We start from the raw sequence: 21,771 nt of genomic DNA, 5'->3' as shown, positions 1-21,771 counted from the left end.
TCTCGTTGGCTGGCCCTCGTTTTATACTCGTCGCCAAACCCACTGACTCCAGGTCATCTATACGTCTTTGCTAGGTAAAGCCCTGCCTTATCTCAGCTCAGTGGTCACCATAGAAACACCCACCCTTAGCACGCGCTCCAGCAGGTATATTTCACTGGTCATCCCCAAAGCCAACACTTCCTTTGGCCGCATTTCCTTCCAGTTCTCTACTGCCAATGACGGGAACGAATTGCAAAAATCACTGAAGCTGGAGTCTTATATCTCCCTCTATAACCTTAAGCATCAGCCAATCTATAAATAGCACCCCATCTACCTCATCCCCATATTGTTTCTTACCTTCTTGCTCTTTTGCACCCCAGTATCTGTACTTGCACATCATCATCTGCACATCTATCACTCCAGTGTTAATGCTAAATTGTAATTATTTCTCCTCTATGGCTTATTTATTGCCTTACACCCCTACTCTTCTACATTTGCACACACTGTACATAGATTTTTCAATTTCTTTTTCTTTCTATAGTGTTATTGACTACGTTTGTTTATGTGTAACTCTGTGTTGTTGTTTTTGTCGCACTGCTTTGCTTTATCTTGGACAGGTCGCAGTTGTAAATGAGAACTTGTTCTCAACTGGCCTACCTGGTTAAATAAAATAAAGGTGAAATAAAATAAAATAAAAATGAGGAGCTGATCAGATGTGCCCTCAGAGTGGACAGTAGTGACCTGAGGGTGAGTCTTACCATCCGGGGGGAAAGACACGACCCGCTCAGCCTGGGCCAGGTATAAAAAATACACCCCTCCAAACTCTCCCTGGACCACATAACCAGAGCAGTGTGCCGGGCGTTCTGGACAATGTCATCTCCATGATGCACCCTATCTTCCTTCTGGATGCCGGATTGCAAAGGATCATGGGCAGTGGGAGTGCCTTTTCCCATAACGCGGTGCTCAGACATGAAGCAGAGGGTGTTTTCTTTACCTGTGGAATATGGGCAGGATGTAGACTCAGCTGTGGGCGTGATTATGGTATTTCATGGCAGACTATGAGTTACAAATTCACACACAGAGGGGCATTCCTATTTGTTTATGTCACGGATCCCTCTGGAACATTCATTGCACTCACCTGGCCCCTATTCCCACTGATTGTATTTGTATATATGTGCCCTTTGTTCACCATGGTGCTGTCGATTATTGTTACAATGTCCGTTGGTTCGTGTGAGTACGTACCTGTGCTGTGTGTTTTGGCTTTTCTGCCATTATGGATTGCGCAGATGATTACGTGTCTCGTCCCGTGTGTTAATCATTGTGCGCTTGTATTATTTATTCAAGGTACTCCTCGCTCTTTTGTTTGGGTTTCTACCCTGTGTTTTGTTACGTGTTTGTTTGGTCTTCGTCCCCGTGCCTTAGCACAGCACGCCTTAATTTGGGTAAATAAAAAAATAAAAACCGCTGTTACGCATTCCTGCGCCTGTCTCCCGAATCATTCATGCCAACATGACAGTTTACTTGAATATTTGAATACTTGAATCGTTTTTTTTTGATTGGCTAACAGTGACTATTACAATCAACATCATGCTTATTTTACTATTCAGTGATATCCTCAGAAATGTTTATGAACTAATACTATTTGAAATCCATTGTGCAATCTCCAATCAAAATGATGTCTCACATTTATAGTACAAACTAAAAGTTAAATTAGGCCTACAGTAAGGGGTAAGTGGTAATGTAGGAGGACATGGTTAACTACAGTAAAATAATGTACTGTATTTGAAATGTTTGCATTGGTGAACTTGAACTTTTAACTAAAACATTGTTCTGCTACTGCTAGCTTACACATCAGTGTTATTAACAAGATTTTAGTATCGTTGATCATTACAACTATCATTTATAATGATTACAATTATTTAATGCTGTTTTTACTAAATGATAAAATTGTTATGTTATCATGGCGCATGTAAAAGAAGTCAAAGTTTGTTGATCCCTCTAACTACAGTATATAATAAGTCTAATCTCACAAGACAAGTTTTTTTCCAACCACAATCTTAGTCACAGGAACAGACTCACCAACAACCCAGCTCACCAGGCAGCAAATCTAAGAGAAGGCACACACTCCGGAAGCTCTGCAAAGTTGTTCTGAAAGAAAGAAGCAGAAACGCTTACTGAATTGAATGTTGTGTTAAAGGAGAAGGAAATCCCTTGTGAGACGAGGCACATTCAAAACAATAAGTAAGTAATATATTATCTGATAATATGTCATTATGTATGATTAGATGAATCATCTATGTTTGTTATTACATTGTTATGACATAGACAGTATTCAAGAAGATAGATGCCTTTGCATCAAACTAACTACACAGTACCATTAGGTCTTTTGAGGATATTAGAAAATCTTTGATCAGCTGTGCAAAATTTTGTTGGCTACTCAAAGTGTGAAGTAATGAGAAGGGGATGATATTTTGGCTTTAAGAATTTGCAACATAATGTTGTACAAAAGGGGCAAATCAGGATACTGGAATTTACTTTTGAAGCAGAGATTGTGAAATGCAGAATTTGACCATGCCATTGTGTGCACTGAGTATGTGTGTATGTGAACTTTGAGGATTTACTAAGAATGTTGGTTCAACACCTTATCAATGTACTTATGTGGTATTCTATGTTTCTATCAATAGGGATATAGTATGCATATAGTTCAGATGCAGAGAGTAAATAAGAGCCCATGGCTAAACTGATGTCCATTTACTTTTGAATATAATGTTAACAAAACACATGTACATTAAAACAGTTATTTGTCAACATTCATAAGAATAAGCTAAGATCCTTTGTGCATCTCCTGGTCACTATATCATTGCTGTCTCAGTAGTGCAACAGAGGCTGGGTCAATAACACCAAGGCTCAGCCATGTAGCCTTTTAAGCTCTCAGAGCAGAGCTCTCTCTGGTGGTAATGTACTCTGATACTCCCAGGGGATGGCCTCTACCTATCTTTCTCCATCAGGCTCTCTCTCCGCTCTCCAACATCATCCTCATCGCTTTATCCATAGCATCCCTAAGATTCAAACACACACACACGCTCTGTGTATAGAGGTTGATTTGCCATGTGGTTGTGCATTTAAGGTGTTTATTTAATATACGGATGATATGATAGACAAAGACATAAGAGAAAATGTGATCCAGCAGACCACTCTGTGAAATTGTCTTCATACATGCATGGAAGGAATTCATTCATCTCTGTGTAAGTACAGTTATCTGTTTGTTAGACCTTCAGGTCCCAGATGGCTTCATGTCCATGTTTGAATTATTGAATCATAAGCAGGTGTTGATGATGGCTTTGCATTTGCTTTGTTTGTGTGGGAAAGGTTCAGTTATTCTATTGCCATAACTGAATTCACTCCAAACTGTAAACATTCAGTACAGTCAACATGTTGTGAATGAGCTCACTGTGAGAAACTGTACTGTAGAGCAGGCTACTAATAGAAACCATGCATATAACCAAATCACAATTGCTCACTGTTAGGTTTTACATTTTTGCATGCAATTTATTAGTTAGATGTGTCTGAAACTGTGATTCAGAATTTTTTTTGTTTTCATGATGATCCATGATGTCATTGTCTACCAGTCTAGTTGTTTTTTAACAAGATCTGCACAGGAGGACAATTCAAATGTACACGGTTACATAAAGACTGTATCAGAGCAGAATAAGACATGCACAACAATTAGATTATTCAGCTTGAGTTTCAGCTATACTGTAGTTAATGTGAAAAGATTCAATTAGCAGAAGAAAAACAATAATGTGTTTAAATGAGGAACAGACTATAGGTTGTGGTGGGAGAGAGCTCATCGTTGATGTGCTACAGTTGGTAGACACTGTGGTTTGTTTTTTTGTAAGTAGGGAGGGGTTGGCAATCATATGACACCGCATCAGAAAATAGCCTTTCTTCTCTGAGAGGAAGAAGCCATTTTGAGCCCCAGGTCCAGCAGCTTTAGATGAGTAGATGAGGATCTATGATGTACATCAAGTGACAGCAAAATGGCCACCAATTATGCATACAGACATTATCTCATAGTGGATAAGAGTCATTGTTCACGTGCTGCACACTGTTTTATGTGCTCACTGTTTTACACTGAGCGTGTGTTGTGCCATGCAAATGGAACTGAAGTACATATTACACTCATTTTTTTACAGTAATGGATCAGCAGAATAACAATATGTTTAAAAAAACAAACGTGACTAATGTTGAGCCTTAGATGATTTGCTTTCACAATGCTGTATTCCCTAGTAACACAGTTCTGTATTATTTCATTCATTTGTCAAGGGTATCATAAACCAAATTATTTGATGAGAATGAGATGGATCTAGATGTGCTGGGTTATAAATGGGGATGTGTTTGAATCATGGTCCTGACCTCTCTCTTTCTGCTGTTCTCCTCATGGTAGACAGAGATCTTCAGAGTTTCACTCTGAGTCATTGTCAACCCCCTTCCTCTTTTCTAGGGCATCTACAGGGAAAAACAAAACAGTTTGTTTCTCATGCCATCCTTTTTCTGAGAAATAATTTAAATCCCCAGAATAATGATTCATTCTGATCAGCTTAGCATGAAGAGAAATGTGATTATTTACAATGTGTCTCAGTAATGGCTGTCCTAATTTTCAGCTGAACTGTCTGGGAATGTTTTGTCAGTTATTTAAGTAAAGAAAGGGTTCCAGGCCTGGATAGAGTTTTGTATTAGCTACAGTTGTCATGAGGAAGTGCTAATAAATAACCAGCTTTGTTAGTCATCTGGGGGTGAAACATCACATGTCTAAAAGCTGGTGTATTTTGAGGTCAGCTCTCTTATTATGTTTCAGAGAATCTCGATAAATGGAAGAAATTGTCAAGTTAATGTCTAGTTATTAAAATGTGTATGACCAAACAATATTTCATTATGCCAAAACTCAGAAAGATAACCATGAATGCAGTCCCTCACTGCAGAAAAATTAAATAAAATTAGAATTTGTCAATCCTCTCATGGGATTTATAATATACTGAACAACCTGTATTTACTGTGATGTGTTATCATTGTAACTCTTCCTCTAGACCACCAGTCTGACGGAGTCATTATGAGTAAGTCAAAGGGCCCAGAGTACCCTTCCTTCTCTCTGGAGACGGATGACAGGACAGATGATGAGAGGGCACAGAGCAGACAGGTGAAGAAGCCTGACCGGCTGGTGTCTGCCCTAGGCTTAGGCAGTTCGGGGGGGCCCAAAGCCCCCATGGACTCAGACTACCAGGATGAGCTGGAGGAGGCCGCTCCCAAGATTAGATTCAATCTCAATTTTGACAAGTGAGACAACACATTCACAAAATATAATAACACATTCTGTACAGGCGACAAATGGTGTTTAATGCCTGATAGTAGGGCTAAGTCACACTAATAACAGTCTTAATACTGTTTGAGAAAACACAGATGTAGGAATTTGTTTTAGTCAGAAGTTAATTTACAATACAACATGAGAGTAAGGTCTTTGTTTTGAAGCCCTTTTGGGAAAGACCATTCGTTTTTTGTTTTCCAATTGAAGAAGAAATGCTTTCCCAATACTAAAGTCTAACATTTTTCTTTGTAGAGAAGTACGATGTTTGGAGGAGAACAAAGAGGACAGGGACAGCAAGAGGTTTGACATCAAGAGGCTGTTTGAGGCTGTGTCCACTGGTGATGTCATGAAGCTGGAGGGGCTGCATCAGTACTTGCATCAGTCCATGAAAAAGCTCTCCAACACTGAGTGTGAGGGGGACTATGCATTACAGTATATAGTATTGTATAATTGTAGTATTTTAGGGTACCACTTTACATTACAGTGCTATTATTGCTGTGTAACTACTTGTTTTATTACAGTGTAATGAGTATTGTAAACTAACCCTAACCCTAGCTTGATGTCCACACCCTGGCTCAACCCAAAACCTACCCATTAACCTAACCCTACCTTCATGTCCACACCCCAGCTAAACCCTAACTCTAGCCATTACTCTAACCATAGATTCATGTCCACACCCCGGTTCAACATTAATAACCCTAGCTTCATGTCCACACCCCAGTTAAACCCGAACTCTAGCATCAATCCTAACTTTAACTTCATGTCCACATCCCAGCTCAACTCTAACCTCAACCCTAACCCTAGAGTGGTAATGCATTTTACCTATAGCTTTAACACTAACACTGACCCTCAAGTGTATTATTTTGTACCCCATTCTTTCACCTCTTGCTCTCCTAGATCAATCGTATGGTAAAAACGTCCTGCTGAAGGCTCTACTGAATCTGAGAAATGGCAGAAATAACACAATTGAATATCTCCTTGACATCTCAGAGAAGATGGGGGACATCAATGAATTAGTAAATGCTGCATACACAGACAGCTATTACAAAGGTGAACTGTCATATAACCCGATTTATCATTACTTGATGTTGTTCATCTATTCCACACGTCTCTGACAACTCAGTTTTTTATACACAGCCCTCAACATACCAAAACAGTCATGTAACTGTATATGTCAGGCCATGCATGTTATGATATTCTATCCTTTCTATCTACGGATCAAATAGGTCAAACAGCCCTTCATATTGCCATTGAGAGAAGGAGCACCTATTTTGTTGAGCTATTGATCAAGAAAGGAGCAAACGTCCATGCCAAAGCCTGTGGGAAATTCTTCCAGCTCAACGATGGACCCAGCTTCTACTTTGGTGAGTGTGTCAGTATCACTGAGCCTTGAACAGTATCCTCCTCTGGTAGGTTTGACAACAGACTCCTCTACTTGTCAGGCGTCTAGTCGTCCCTCAGAGAATAATCATTCCCTTCTTTATGACTAAGGGAATTTTATTAAAGTGTTTTATGAAGCTTTATTTAAATTGGATTTACATATCCAGAAAATATTTCCAACAAGGTTGTCACTGTTGTGGTGGATAGGGTAATAGAAAGAACATTGAATTGAGGGAAAATGTGTTTCTAGGTGAGCTACCTCTGTCCCTGGCTGCGTGCACCAACCAGCCTGAGGTGGTGGACTTTCTGCTGGAGAATGACTACCACAGAGTGGATGTGAGGGAGAGTGATTCTCTGGGTAACATGGTGTTGCATGCCCTGGTGGTGTTGGCTGATAACACACCAGAGAACACTGACTTCATCACCTCTATGTACGACCACATCCTCACAACAGCTGCCCGCCTGCACCCCAAATGGAGGCTGGAGGACATCGAGAACAACCAGGGCCTGACGACTATAAAACTGGCTGCCAAGACTGGCAAGATCGGGGTAAGGGAGGAGTCCAATATGGAGTAATGCTGTAATGGTGTTCGGCCCAATAAAGACCTTCTGGAGAACAGATCAACAGTTTGTTGTTTCCAAATTAAGTAATCTTATCTTCATTGTAATATGTTGTTCCTGTTAGACGTTGTTCCTGTCATACAGTGCATTCAGAAAATATTCAGACCCCTTGACCTTTTACACATTTTGTTACGTTACAGCCCTATTCTAAAATTGATTGAATAAATGTTTTTCCTCATCAATCTACACACTATACCCCATAATGACAAAGCAACAGGTTTTTAGAAATGTTGCAAATTTATTACAAATAAAAAAAAGAAATACCTTATTTACATAAGTATTCCGACCCTTGGCTATGAGACTCAATATTGATCTCAGGTGCATCCTGTTTCCATTGATCATCCTTGAGCTGTTTCTACAACTTGTGGTAAATTCAATTGATTGGACATGATTTTGAAAGGCACATACCTGTCTATATAAGGTCCCAAGCCACGAGGTCGAATGAATTGTCCGTAGAGCTCCGAGACAGGATGCTGTCAAGGCACAGATCTGGGGAAGGGTACCCAAACATTTCTGCAGCATTGAAGGCCAAAAACGAAGTAGACTCCTTCATTCTTAAATGGAACAAGTTTGGAACCACTAAGATTCTTCCTAGAGCTGGCCGCCCAGCCAAACTGAGAAATCGGGGGAGAAGGCCCTTGGTCAGGGAGGTGACCAAGAACCAATGGTCACTCTGACAGAGCTCCAGAGTTCATCTGTGGAGATGGGAGAACCTTCCAGCAGGACAACCATCTCTGCAGCACCTTTATGGTAGAGTGGCCAGATGGAAGGCACTCCTCAGTAAAAGGCACATGACAGCCCACTTGGAGTTTGCCAAAAGGCACCTAAAGAAACTCAGAGCCTGAGAAACAAGATTATCTGGTCTGATGAAACCAAGCATGGTGGTGGCAGCATCATGCAGTGGGGATGTTTTTCAGCATCAGGGACTGGTAGACTAGTCAGAATCAAGGGAAAGATGAATGGAACAAAGTACAGAGAGATCCTTGATGAAAACCTGCTCCAGAGTGCTCAGAACCTCAGACTGGGGCAAAGGTTCACCTTCCAACAGGACAACAACTCTAAGCACACAGCCAAGACAATGCCGGAGTGGCTTCGGGACAAGTCTTTGAATGTCCTTGGGTGGCCCAGCCAGAGCCTGAACTTGAACCCGATCGAACATCTCTGGAGAGACCTGAAAATAGCAGTGTACCGATGCTCCCCATTCAACCTGACAAAGCTTGAGAGGATCTGTAGAGAAGAATGGAAGAAACTCCCCAAAAACAGGTATGCCAAGCTTGTAGCGGTATACCCCAGAAGATTTGAGGCTGTAATCGCTGCCAAAGGTACTTCAGTAAAGTTCTGAGTAAAGTGTCTGAATACTTATGTCTATTTCAGTTTTACATTTTTTATAAATGTACAAACATTTCTAAAACCCTGTTTTTGCTTTATCATTATCGGGTATTTTGTGTAGACGGATGAGGGGGAAAAAACAATTTTAGAATAAGGCTGTAACGTAACAAAATGTGGAAAAAGTCAAGAGGTCTGAATACTTTCCGAATGCACTGTATGTGTTTATCATAATGTGCTACATCCTTCCATTATGTGTAAACCAATTGTTTTATTCCTCATCTAGCTTTTTAAGCACATGATGCATCGTGAGTTCCAGGAGAGGGAGACCAGAAACCTGTCCCGTAAATTCACTGAGTGGGTTTACGGACCCGTCCACTCCTCCCTGTATGACCTGGACTCACTGGACTCCTACGAGAAGAACTCTGTCCTGGAGATCATCGTTTACAGCAGTGACATTCCTGTGAGTCACATTTATATCAAAAGGATCAAATCATAAGCCCCTTTATACCTGGTGCTATCATGCATCCTTTGTCCTAATCTTGGCCACATTCTGATTGTGCCCAGATTTTCAGTCTACACATCTGTCCACTGCGTTGTGACCAAATTTGCTCTATGCAAATTATTTGAGCGGTATTCTTTTTAAATAACATTTATTTATTTTAAGACACATTTTGATGGCCTGAGTTAATGGTACCACCTGTCAATGATTTTAGAGGGCTGGATAATGATAATTTAAATGGTTTCACTTTCCAGATCCAGCTACACTTCCAGACACAATGCATGTCTGACTACCTCTGGTGGTCAGGAAGATCACAATCACATCAAAATGCATCTTTTATTTATTTTTGTAGATTTTCTTTGATCTTTTATAAACAATACAAAACATTCACATACAAATGACAACATCGTCCAAACATCAACTACATCACACCTGCCCCGACCCACTAGCACACATCCCCATCTCCAGCGCCCCATCACTCTGTTTCTCTCCATGGCGCACTCACTTTCAATTTTTAGATAGTAAAGCGTTTGACCTTTCCACTATGTTAACGACGAACGATTGCTTGATTTACAGTTTTTACGATATGTTTTTTTAAAGATGATTGACGAGTAAAGTATCGTCCAACCCATCGGGTATCTCACTGCACCCCCTCTTATGCCAAGTCTTGAAATATGCAGATTTACAGATTAAAAGTACATTTACATTGTAATACTTCTGAAAGCCAACTTTCTAACTCCGCCCATAACTTTTGGACTTTATAACATTCCAAGAAGGCATGGATTATTGAGTCATTATTAGTTTTACACTTCAGACATGACTCTGCCGTTGTGCAGCAGAATTTGTGAATTTTGTCTCAATATTATTCTATAAATGTATTTATACTGGATTAAGTGTACATTTTCGTTAACTGTAATATTGTTTAATTATGGTCCAACAATTTTGTGATCGAAAACATTTAAGTTGCATGTATTTGACAATATTGCTTTTCAGAATTACCAAGTCATTTACAGTTTCTATGCCTTTAGTTTTTACATGTGGACCAATTTATTGGTGAATTCTGATAAGCTATCCAAGGATTGGTCCATAAAGTTGTGTTTTTAGAGAGTGATATTGGTTCTTGTAGAATACATTTAATTTTCTTCCAACTCTGAGGTTATTAATATTCTTAGCTTTATCCTTTGAAAATAGACACGTAAAAAGATTCTGGATATGAGCATCTTAATAGTCTACACCTGTCTAAAGACTATGGGCACACTCAGAATGGATCCATGCTATCTGATAGCATTGACTAATCAGAATGTGGACAACATTAGGAAGGACACATGTTAGCACCAGGTATAAATGGGGCTCTAGATGCCATTTCCTGCTATTGTGCCCTTGAGCAAGGCACTTAACACCTAAACTGCTCCATGAGTTCTGCACTGTGGTTAACCCTGTGCAGCTGTTCTCCAACCTGTCTGTGAATCTGTGTCTCTAAAGAGAGAAATACTAAAATATAGATATACTAGCATAAAAGTGTGGCTATATTATATCAATATTATAAAATATAATTTCAGAATCGCCATGAGATGCTGCAGATTGAGCCTCTGAACAGGCTACTGGAGGAGAAGTGGGACAAGTTTGCTGCTCGGATGTTTTTCTTAAACTTCCTGGTTTACCTGGTTTACCTCTCCGTCTTCACTGCTGTCGCCTACTACAGGAAGAAGGGAACGGTGAGGTCTTTGCATTATCACAATATGCTACATTATTCTAGCCTGGCTGGTCCCAGAGCAATTAAGTTTGGATCCATGCAAAAATCATTCAGATACAGAGGAGATCAAATGATTATTTATGAATTGTTTATTGTCACATACAGGTGCAGTGAAATGTGGTGTTTTACAGGGTCAGCCATAGTAGTACGGTGCCCTTGGAGCAAATTAGGGTTAAATGCCTTGCTCAAGGACACATCGACAGATTTGTCACCTTGATGGCCCAGGTATTAGCAGCATACCATCCTGCATCCCACTGCTGGCTTGCTTCTGAAGCTAAGCAGGGTTGGTTGTGGTCAGTCCCTGGATAGGAGACCTGATACTGCATACTAAAGGTAGCCTTTCCTCTAGTCTAAAAAAATATCCTAATGCCCCAGGGCAGTGATTTGGGACATTGCCCTGTGTAGGGTGCTGTCTTTTGGATGGGACATAAAACAGGTGTCCTGACTCTCTGTGGTCACTAAAGATCCCATGGCACTTATTGTAAGAGTAGGGGTGTTAACCCCGGTGTCCTGGCTAAATTCCCAATCTGGCCACCTAAATATCACATCATGGTCACCTAATCATTCCCAGCTTACAATTGGTTCATTCATCCTCCTCTCCCCTGTAACCATTCCCCAGACCGTTGCTGTAAATGAGAATGTGTTCTCAGTCAACTTACCAAGTAAAATAAGGGTTAAATAAAAAAATCTAAACCAGCAACCTTTTGGTTACTTGGCCAACACTCTAACCACTAGGCTGGCTACCTGCTGTCCAAAGACAGTTATTTTAACTTCAGCTTAATTTCTTCTCTCACCCTCTGATATCCAGCCACCTTTTACTCTGGAACATACCAGACAGGAGTACCTGCGACTCGCCGGTCAGCTTTTTATAACTGTGGGAGCCTGCTATTTCTTCATAAGAGGGGTATGTGTGATGTGCTTTGATTATATGAGGATTGAGGATTCAATCGATTCGCGCTAGATCCATGTTATAGCGCTGTTGACACTTAAAGGCATTTTCTAATTGAGCCGACACCTGCAGCGTTTACCTTGAACGCTATCTCCATTAACGCGGTAAGATTGCCTTTAAAAGCTGTGTTGTCTGCAAGCGCGATTGGATTGAATCTCGGCCTAAATGTTTGAAATATAATTTAACAAAACTGTATTTCAAAAGTGTAATTGATCAAATGTTTTTCTTTTTCTATCCCAAGATATTAGACTTGAAGAGAAAACGTCCAAGCCTGGACACTTTGCTGATTGACGGATACAGTGAAATCCTTTTGTGAGTCGTACAAAATCTCTCTCCACACGCACTAATTATTTGATAGATTATGTATCACCTGCTCCTGCATACTTAAGCAATAACTAAGGGATTAGAAGAACTTCTAATAAGGACAACGCCTCATCTTTCAGAATGCCTTGCAAGCTTGTGGGCTAGACCCACACACTCCTACTGGTACACACTGTATGCTGAAGTCAGAGCGGTCCAACGCAGTACTAGTCTATCTTTGATCCTGACATCTTAGGATACATTTTTCTAAGCCATGTTGATAATGTTTCTTGGCAGCTCTATGCATGTGTGTGTAGGAAGTTTGTGTTTCACTAGTGTCAGAGGTTATCTCTCTGTGATTCCAACTCTCTTCCGCAGTGAGTTGATGCAACGCTTGACTTTAACTTGCCTTTGTGTGTAGTTTTCTGCAGGCGATCTTCTTCCTGGCCTCCTCAGTGCTGTACTGCTGTGGTAGGGAGGAGTACCTGGGTTTTTTTGTGCTGTGTCTGGCTCTCAGCTGGGTCAACCTGCTCTACTTCTCCAGGGGATACAGACACATGGGCATCTACAGTGTCATGATACAGAAGGTACACAGGATACCAGGGCCTGTTTTCACAAAGAGTCAAAGAGTGTTGAAATAGGAACACTTGCCTTTTAGAACACAATGAATACAATTCTATGGAGAGAGGGGACTTGATCCTAGATCAGCACTCCTGCACTGAGACTCTAGAATTCAGTCCCTTTGACACTCTTACAGAGAAGCTACAGGATTCATTGCCACAGGGTATCTACCATTGGAACAACATTGGTGTTATGACCTAGCTGTAGTTATAATCCACAGTTCATTTGATACTCTCATTCTTACTCTCTTTTTTTTCCCTTTGTAGATGATCCTATGTGATATCTTGCGCTTTCTCTTTGTCTACGTTACCTTCCTCTTTGGGTTTTCAGCAGGTATTTCAACTCTCCTCTGTCACTTTTGCACGCAGGGACACAAACATAGCCTGTCAGTGGCTCATGAATTCAAAATGTATTTGTTTATTCTTCCAACATCATCAAAAGACCTATCAAAATTGCAGTTGACAGTTCCCTCGTACATTGACACTTCTAAACAACTGAAAACAATTGAGAGAATATAAGCAAACAATATGATTTATTTATATATTAATATATATATATATATATATATATATATATATATACACTAACGTTTAAAAGTTTGGGGTCACTTAGAAAAGTCCTTGTTTTTGAAAGAAAAGCACGTTTGTTGTCCATTTAAAATAACATAAACTTGATCAGAAATAGTGTGTAGACATTGTTAATGTTGTAAATGACTATTGTAGCTGTAAACGGCAGTTTTTTATGAAATATCTACGTAGGCATAAAGAGGCCCATTATCAGCAAACATCATTCCTGTGTTCCAATGGCACATTGTGTTAGCTAATCCACGTTTATAATTTTAAAAGGCTAATTGATCATTAGAACACCCTTTTGCAATTATGTTAGCACAACTGAAAACTGTTGTTCTGATTAAAGAAGCAATAAAACTGGCCTTCTTTAGGCCTTCGTTAGACAAAGTGAGTATCTGGAGCATCAGCCTTTGTGGGTTCGATTACAGGATGAAAATGGCCAGAAACAAATAACTTTCTTCTGAAACTCATCAATCTATACTTGCGCTGAGAAATAAAGGCCATTCCATGCGAGAAATTGCCAAGAAACGGAAGATCTCATACAATGCCGTGTACTACTCTTTTCACAGAACAGCGCAAACTGGCTCTAACCAGAATAGAAAGAGGAGTGGGAGGCCCCGGTGCACAACTGAGCAAGAGGACAAGTACATTAGAGTGTCTAGTTTGTCCCAAACTTGCAGCTTCATTAAATAGTACCTGCAAAACACAAGTCTCAACGTCAACAGTGAGGAGGCGACTCATGGATGCTGGGCTTCTAGGCAGAGTTGCAAAGAAAAATAGGTATCTCTGACTGGCCAATAAAAATAAAATATTAAGATGGGCAAAAGAACACCGACAGTGGACAGAGGAACTCTCAGAATCAGAACAACAGTTTTCAGCTGTGCTAACATAATTGCAAAAGGGTTTTCTAATGATTAATTAGCCTTTTAAAATTATCAACTTAGATTAGCTAACACAACGTGCCATTGGATCACAGGAGTGATGGTTGCTGATAACGGGCCTCTGTACGCCTATGTAGATATTCCATTAAAAATCAGCCGCTTCCAGCTACAATAGTCATTTACAACATTAACAATGTCTACACTGTATTTCTGATCAATTGGATGTTATTTTAATGGACAAAAAAAATGCTTTTCTTTCAAAAACAAGGACATTTTTAAGTGACCCCAAACTTTTGAATGGTAGGGTATATTTACAGTAGCTGTCAAAAGTTTGGACGCACCTACTAATTCAAGGGTTTTTCTTTATTTTTTACTATTTCCTACATTGTAGAATAATAATGAAGACATCAAAACTATGAAATAACACATATGGAATCATGTACTAACGAAAAAAGTTTTCAACAAATCAAAATATATTTTATATTTTGTATTCTTCAAAGTAGCCACCCTTTGCGCATGCTTGGCATTCTCTGAACCAGCTTCACCTGGAATGCTTTTCCAACAGTCTTGAAGGAGTTCCCACATATGCTGAGCACTTGTTGGCTGCTTTTCCTTTCACTCTGCTGTCCAACTCATCCCAAACATTCTAATCTGGGTTGAGGTTGGGTGATTGTGGAGGCCAGGTCATCTGACGCAGCACTCCTTCACACTAGGTATAATAGGTATAATAGCCCTTACACCACCTGGAGGTGTGTTGGGTCATTGTCCTGTTGAAAAACAAATGATAGTCCCATTAAGCGCAAACCAGATGTGATCTCGTATCGCTGCAGAATGCTGTGGTAGGCATGCTGGTTAAGTGTGCCTTGAATTCTAAATAAATCAGACAATGTAACCAACAAAGCACCCCCACACCATCACACCTCCTCCTCCATGCTTCACGGTGGGGACCACACATGCGGAAATCATCCCTTCACCTACTCTGCGTCTCACAAAGACACGGCGGTTGGAACCAAATATCTCAAATTTGGAGTCATCAGACCAAAGGACATATTTCCACTGGTCTAATGTCCATTGCTCGTGTTTCTTGGCCCAAGCAAGTCTCTTCTTATTATTGGTGTCCTTTAGTGGTGGTTTCTTTGCAGCGATTCAACCATGGTCGGATTCTAGCAGTCTTCTCTGAACAGTTGATGTTGAGATGTGTCTGTTACTTGAACATTGAGCATTTATTTGGGCTGCAATTTCTGAGGTGCAGTTAACTCTAATGAACTTATTCTCTGCAGCAGAGGTAACTCTGGGTCTTCCTTTCCTGTGGCGATCCTCGTGAGAGTCAATTTGATCATAGCGCTTGATGGTTTTGCTACTGCAAAGTTCTTGAAATGTTCCGGATTGACTGACCTTCATGTCTTAAAGTAATGATGGACTATGGTTTCTCTTTGATTATTTGAGCTGTTTTTGCCATAATATGGACATGGTCTTTTACCAAATAGGGCTATCTTCTGTATACCACCCCTACCTTGTCACAGCACAACTGATTGGCTCAAATGCATTAAGAAGGAAAGAAATTCCACAAATGAACTTTTAACAAGGCACACCTCTAAATTGAAATGCATTCCAGGTGACTACCTCATGAAGCTGGTTGAGAGAATACCAAGAGTGTGCAAAGCTCTTGTTAAGATGGTGCCGAAGAGGATGGGTGATGTTTTACATGCCGTAACCAATTGTGCTCTTTTGTTTGCTTTTTTGCATTGTTTGTAACTTAGTTTTTTACTTATTTTGTACATAATGTTGCTGCTACTGTCTCTTATGACCCAAAATAACTTCTGGATATCAGAACTGGAAGAAGCTTTTTCCTTTGAGTCCGCCGAAAAATATAAACTGCTCTCCCGGCAACAGGCCCAGATCCACGTCATTTGTGGAGAAAAGACAGAGGAAAAGAGGACGCAGATCGGGCTGAGAATCCGTAGGCGAGCGAGTAAACTCCCACATCCATCAATTCTACTTCCTGACATGCAATCATTGGAAAATAAAATTGATGACTTACGATTATCCTACCAACGGGACATCAAGAACTGTGTTTCACCGAGTCGTGGCTGAACGACGACAAGGATAATATAGAGCTGGAGGGATTTTCAATGCACCGGCAGCACAGAGAAGCTATGTCTGGTTAGACGAGGGATAGGGGTGTGCGCCTTTTTGTCAATAACAGCTGGTGCGCGATGTCTAATATTAAAGAAGTCTCGAGGTATTGCTTGCCTTAGGCAGAGTACCTTATGATAAGCTGTAGACCACACTATCTACCAAGAGAGTTCTCATCTATATTATTCATAGCCATCTATTTACCACCACAGACCGATCTTGGCACTAACACCGCACTCAACCAACTCTATAAGGCCATAAGCAAACAAGAAAAAACAAGAATTATTACCGCCCTATAGCACTCACGTTGGTAGCCATGAACTGCTTTGAAAGGCTGGTCATGGCTCACATCAACAGCATCCTCCCGGATACCGTAGACCCATTCCAATTCGCATACTGCCCCAACAGATCCATAGATGACGCAATCTAAAATCGCACTCCACACTGCCCTTTCCCACCTGGACAAAAGGAACACCTATGTGAGAATGCTGTTCATTGACTACAGCTCAGCGTTCAACACCATAGTGCCCACAAAGCTCATCACTAAGCTAAGGACCCTGGGACTAAACACCTCCCTCTGCAACTGGATCCTGGACTTCCTGACGGGCCTCCCCCAGGTGGTAAGGTTAGGCAACAACACGTCTGCCACGCTGATCCTCAACCCTGGGGCCCCTCAGGGATGTGTACATAGTCCCTTCCTGTACTCCCTGTTCACCCGCGACTGCATGGCCAAACATGACTCCAACACCATCACTAAGTTTGCTGACGACACAATAGTGGTAGGCCTGATCACCGACAACAATGAGACAGCCTATATCGAGGAGGTCAGCGAACTGGCAGTGTGGTGCCAGGACAACAACATCTCCCTCAATGTGAGCAAGACAAAGGAGCTGATTTTGGACTACAGGAAAAGGCGGGCCAAACATCAACAGGGCTGTAATGGAGCGGGTTGAGAGTTTAAAGTTCCTTGGTGTCCACATCACCAACGATCTATCATGGTCCAAACACACCAAGACAGTCATGAAGAGGGCACAACAAAACCTTATCCCCCTCAGGAGACTGAAAATATTTAGCATGGGTCCCCATATCCTCCAAAAGTTCTACAGCTGCACCATGGTTGCATCACCGCCTGGTATGGCAACTGCTCGGCATCTGACCGTAAAGCGCTACAGAGGGTATTGCTTACAGCCCACTATATCGCTGGGGCCAAGCTTCCTGCAATCCAGTATATAATAGGGGGTGTCAGAGGAAAGCCCATAAAATTGTCAGAGACACCCAAGTCATAGACTGTTTTCTCTGCTACCCGGCCAGCAAGCGGTACCGGAGTGCCAAGTCTAGAACCAAAAGGCTCCTTAACAGCTTCTACCCCAAGCCATGAGACTGCTGAACAATTAATCAAATGGTCCCCGAACTATTACATTTACATAGTCACTTCACCCTACTGTACCTACATGTGAAAATGACCTTTAACCTGTACCCCGCACACTGACTCAGTACCGGTACCCCCTGTATATAGCCTCATTGTTATGTTATTGTGTTTCTTTTTATTTTTTTTACTTTAGTTTATTTGGTAAATATTTTCTTAACTTCTCTTGAACTGCACTGTTGGTTAAGGGCTTGTAAGTAAGCATTTCACGGTAAGTCTACACTTGTATTCGGTGACAAATAAAGTGTGATTAGAAGCTGTCATCAAGCCAAAGGGTGGCTGCTTTGAAGAATCTCAAATATAAAACATATTTTGATTTGTTTAACACTTTTGTGGTTACAGCACGATTCCATATGTGTTGATGTCTTCACTATTATTCTACAATGTAGAACATAGTAGACAACACAAAAAAACCTTGAATGAGCAGGTGTGTCCAAACTTTTGACTGGTACTGTATGTAAACAAAACTCTGTGAATGGACCGTAGTAAAGCATTCTCTGTCCCTTCACAGCGGTGGTCACTTTGTTGATGGAACCTGAATTGCCGGACAATAATACAGCACAGCCAATAAACAGTACAGATGGAAGAGGTCGTACCTTTTTCCTTCCCACTGAGGATTCGTGTATAAAACCCACCTTCAGGAACATCTCTCACACTATCATGGAGCTGTTCAAGTTCACCATCGGCATGGGAGACCTGGAGTTCACAGAGGGGTAATAATTGATTTTCCAGATGCTAAAAGGCTATTTAGATAGACATGTCTTGCACCCACCGGAGTGATGCCAAGACAGCCATTTTTGCTTCCATATACTGTACTAGCTATCATGGTGGGGAAATGGGCAGTTATTTAGGCAATTAGGAATGTGTTTTTTCTAGGTACCAGTACAAGGAAGTGTTTTACATGCTGCTAATCTCCTACATCGTGCTCACCTACATCCTGTTGCTCAACATGCTCATCGCCCTCATGAGCCGCACTGTGGAGAAGATGTCCCTGGAGAGCACCAGCATCTGGAAACTACAGGTGATCCACCATGGGTTCACTGGCAGACAGACAGATGTACTGACTGACTGGGAAATGGCACTATTTTTTATGTGTTGTTTGTTTTTGTGGATAGTTTGATCTTAGCTCATTCATTGTAATGAACACGTGTGTCTACAGCGGGCCATCACCATCCTGGATCTGGAAAGGAGCCTGCCTCGCTGCTTGAGAAGGAGGCTTCGTTCTGGGGTGGACAAGGACCTGGGGACCAGGGCTGGAGAGAAAGACCGCCGATGGTGCTTCAGGTGGCCAATTTATTTACATACTGAAGATGTTGAATCAATGATGAGAGAATAGATCGAATGAAAAATGTATCTGACAAAAGTACAAGTGAACATACCTGTACATTCCTATTGGATAACGTTCTATAGATTTGATTGCGTCCAATATCAATAGCATGACAATCATTCCCAACACTAACCCATTGCGACAGGAACCCATCATATCAGGAAAATATCATTTAAAGCCCCTCATGCAACCCCAGCTGTGTAATTGTGCGTCTAGAATTAAATGACTGAATGCACTCCACAGCCGCTGTGCACAGCAGCACCACAGCCTGGTACATGGTGTGCTGCATCATTGATTTGCTTTCTGTGACAGCTGATGGATGTGTCATACACTCAGGGACAGTAATTGGAGCATGTGTCTGTCTATCTGTCTGTCCTCTCAGAGTGGAGGAAGTCAACTGGAACAAATGGAACACCAACCTGGGAATAATCAATGAGGATCCAGGGAGCGGAGATACGGCCAGGCTGTCCCCTACACACAGCAGCAGAACGCTAGGCAGAGGTATAGGCCTAGTGTGTGTGTCCGTTTGTGTGTGTGTTGGGAGAGAGAGAAAAACAATTAGTTTTTGGTTGGAGGCATTTTTACAACTTCTGGATCACATAATATTCTTCTGTCCAAATCAGTACTATTCAAATGTAAGTACACCAATCTAGTACCGAGTCGGACCACCCTTTTCCTCCAGAATTCTTCAGGGCATGGATTCTACAAGGTCTGGCATTCAAACGTTGCTCAATTGGTATCAAGAGACCTAATCTGTGCCAGGAAAATATTCCCTTCACCATTACACCACTGTCACCAGCCTGTACCGTTGACACCAGGCAGGATGGGGCCATGGACTCATGCTGCTTACGCCAAATCTTGACTCTGCCATCAGCTTGACGCAACAGGAACGGTGATTCGTCGGAACAGGCAATGTTTTTCCACTCCTCAATTGTACAGTGTTGGTGGTCCAGCTTGTTTTTCGCTGATAGTAGTGGAACCTGGTGTGGTCGACTGCTGCAATAGCCCATCTGTGCAAAGAACAGACGAGTTGTTCATTCCGAGATGCCGTTCTGCGTCGTTATTTGCCTGTTTGTGGCCCACCTGTTAGCTTGCACGATTCTTGCCATTCATCTTCGACCTCTCTCATCAACAAGCTGTTTTTGCCCACAGGACTGCCGTTGACTGGATGTGTTTCGTTTGTCACACCATTCTCAGTAAACCCTAGACACTGTTGTGCGTAAAAGGCCCAGGAGGGTGTCCGTTTCTGAGATACTGGAACAGTGTTGTGCCCCTGCCAGAATCGCCCCCTTCTAATTTCCTTAATTTTGTCACTAGAGTCAAATACAGCGACATGGGCAGCAATGAAGAAAGTGAAAGGGGGGAGAATTATGTCAGGGGGGAGATTTTCGGCACAACACCGGCACACCTGGCACTAACGATCATACCACACTCAAAGTCGCTTAGGTCACTCTTTTTGCTCATTCAAATGTTCAATCGAACAGTAATGGGATGCCACGATGCCCGCCTGCCTGCTTTATATAGCGAGCCACGGCCACTATTTTCGTGAACGGGGTACCTAATAAACTGGCCACTGAGTGTATATGGACATTAATATACTGTATCAGTCATTTGAGTGCATACAGATGAACATTTCAAACTCCTTTTTCTCTACAGAGAGGAGCTGGCGGGGGTTCCTGGGAAATGTCAGTCGAAGACAGCATACACAGCCTCAGCAACAAACACAAGTAGAGAGCACAGAGATGTCCTCTCTGTCTCCTCTCAACCATATCTGAAGTCTGCTCTCGCATCCTCCTGACCTAGATGGTTCTCTTTCTTGCAATGATTGTGATGTTTGGTTGTTTTACCTATGCACAGATTTCATGAAATTGCTAAAATGTATATGTACTCTGGTTTAGTCCTATCGTGTGGTTAATAGGAGGGTAGTGGAGGGTTCTAGCCTCTAGAGGGCAGGTTTAAACAGCCAAAGAAACACATTCACTCCACTGTTATTGTGATTTGCAATACATTGATTTATTTATACTTCAAGCTGATTGTTATTCTGTTAAATCTATGTGCCCTAAAATGACTGCAATCTGTGTTGAGCAAATCGTAGAGATGAGATCTTAATAAAGGAAATCATTGCAGTAGTGGTCCTTAATCCTCATATGTTTACTTAACATGTTGCAATAACATAACTGGAAAACTGTATAAATGTATGGTTATTTTAATGAACTAATGTATTGACATACTTACCTGGCTACCCAGACTAATTCCTCAGACCGAAAGCCACACCCACAAAGGTTTGTTTCGTCTCTGCAATGAGTCTGGATTTGACTCTTAGACCTTTATTGAATGCGAACACATTCGGACCGTCTGATTGGTCCCAGAAACCAATGGGTTGGGCCATAAGTATAGTAATAACCAAAAAGATAACGCCAAATATTTTTATAACTAACCTAAGACAGCCTGTCGTTTCCAAATGGGAGAAAATGTATCATATACTGCTTTGACATGGGATTTAAGGTATTTTGCCTGTAAAAACAATTGAGAAGTGTTTATATGACCCTTTTACAAACAAGCCTATTTTTACCATATTCTTGCCTGCATACGCCTTTTATACCTCCCGTGTGCATGACGACATGCCAGGGAAGAGTGGT

At 41.4% G+C, this 21,771-nt stretch overlaps 1 protein-coding gene across 3 annotated transcripts; it reads left to right on the top strand.

Moving 5' to 3' along the window:
- Positions 1–967: 967 nt before the first annotated feature.
- Positions 968–21,258, top strand: trpv1 (transient receptor potential cation channel, subfamily V, member 1). Of its 3 annotated transcripts, XM_021618025.3 has the most exons (17): positions 968–2,220; positions 5,067–5,313; positions 5,594–5,751; positions 6,239–6,391; positions 6,568–6,705; positions 6,972–7,270; positions 8,955–9,131; positions 10,730–10,885; positions 11,732–11,827; positions 12,114–12,184; positions 12,594–12,759; positions 13,060–13,126; positions 18,317–18,518; positions 18,682–18,826; positions 18,965–19,089; positions 19,515–19,633; positions 20,789–21,258. In XM_021618025.3, the coding sequence occupies exons 2-17, from the start codon at positions 5,090–5,092 to the stop codon at positions 20,905–20,907; spliced, it is 2,415 nt and encodes an 804-aa protein (XP_021473700.2). In that variant the 5' UTR covers positions 968–2,220; positions 5,067–5,089; the 3' UTR covers positions 20,908–21,258. The 3 variants fall into 3 exon arrangements, 2 of the variants coding, with proteins under 2 accessions (XP_021473700.2, XP_090042440.1); XR_016483645.1 differs by lacking the exon at positions 13,060–13,126; XM_090186314.1 differs by lacking the exon at positions 5,067–5,313 and having other exon boundaries at positions 2,091–2,220.
- Positions 21,259–21,771: the final 513 nt, after the last annotated feature.

This window comes from Oncorhynchus mykiss, chromosome 10 (assembly GCF_057628025.1).
Source record: "Oncorhynchus mykiss isolate SJ-2025 chromosome 10, ASM5762802v1, whole genome shotgun sequence".
In the NCBI taxonomy this organism is placed as follows: Eukaryota; Metazoa; Chordata; class Actinopteri; order Salmoniformes; family Salmonidae; genus Oncorhynchus; species Oncorhynchus mykiss.
The sequence above is the reverse complement of the archived record's forward strand: the minus strand, read 5'-3'. Positions and strand labels throughout refer to the sequence as shown.

Bases quoted from the DNA above. Each gene is read 5' to 3' on its own strand.
- trpv1 (XM_021618025.3), top strand. From the start codon at position 5,090: ATGAGTAAGTCAAAGGGCCCAGAGTACCCTTCCTTCTCTCTGGAGACG. The intron at 9,132-10,729 runs GTGAGTCACATT...ATATAATTTCAG, and splicing joins TTTACAGCAGTGACATTCCT to AATCGCCATGAGATGCTGCA. The intron at 13,127-18,316 runs GTATTTCAACTC...GTCCCTTCACAG, and splicing joins CCTCTTTGGGTTTTCAGCAG to CGGTGGTCACTTTGTTGATG.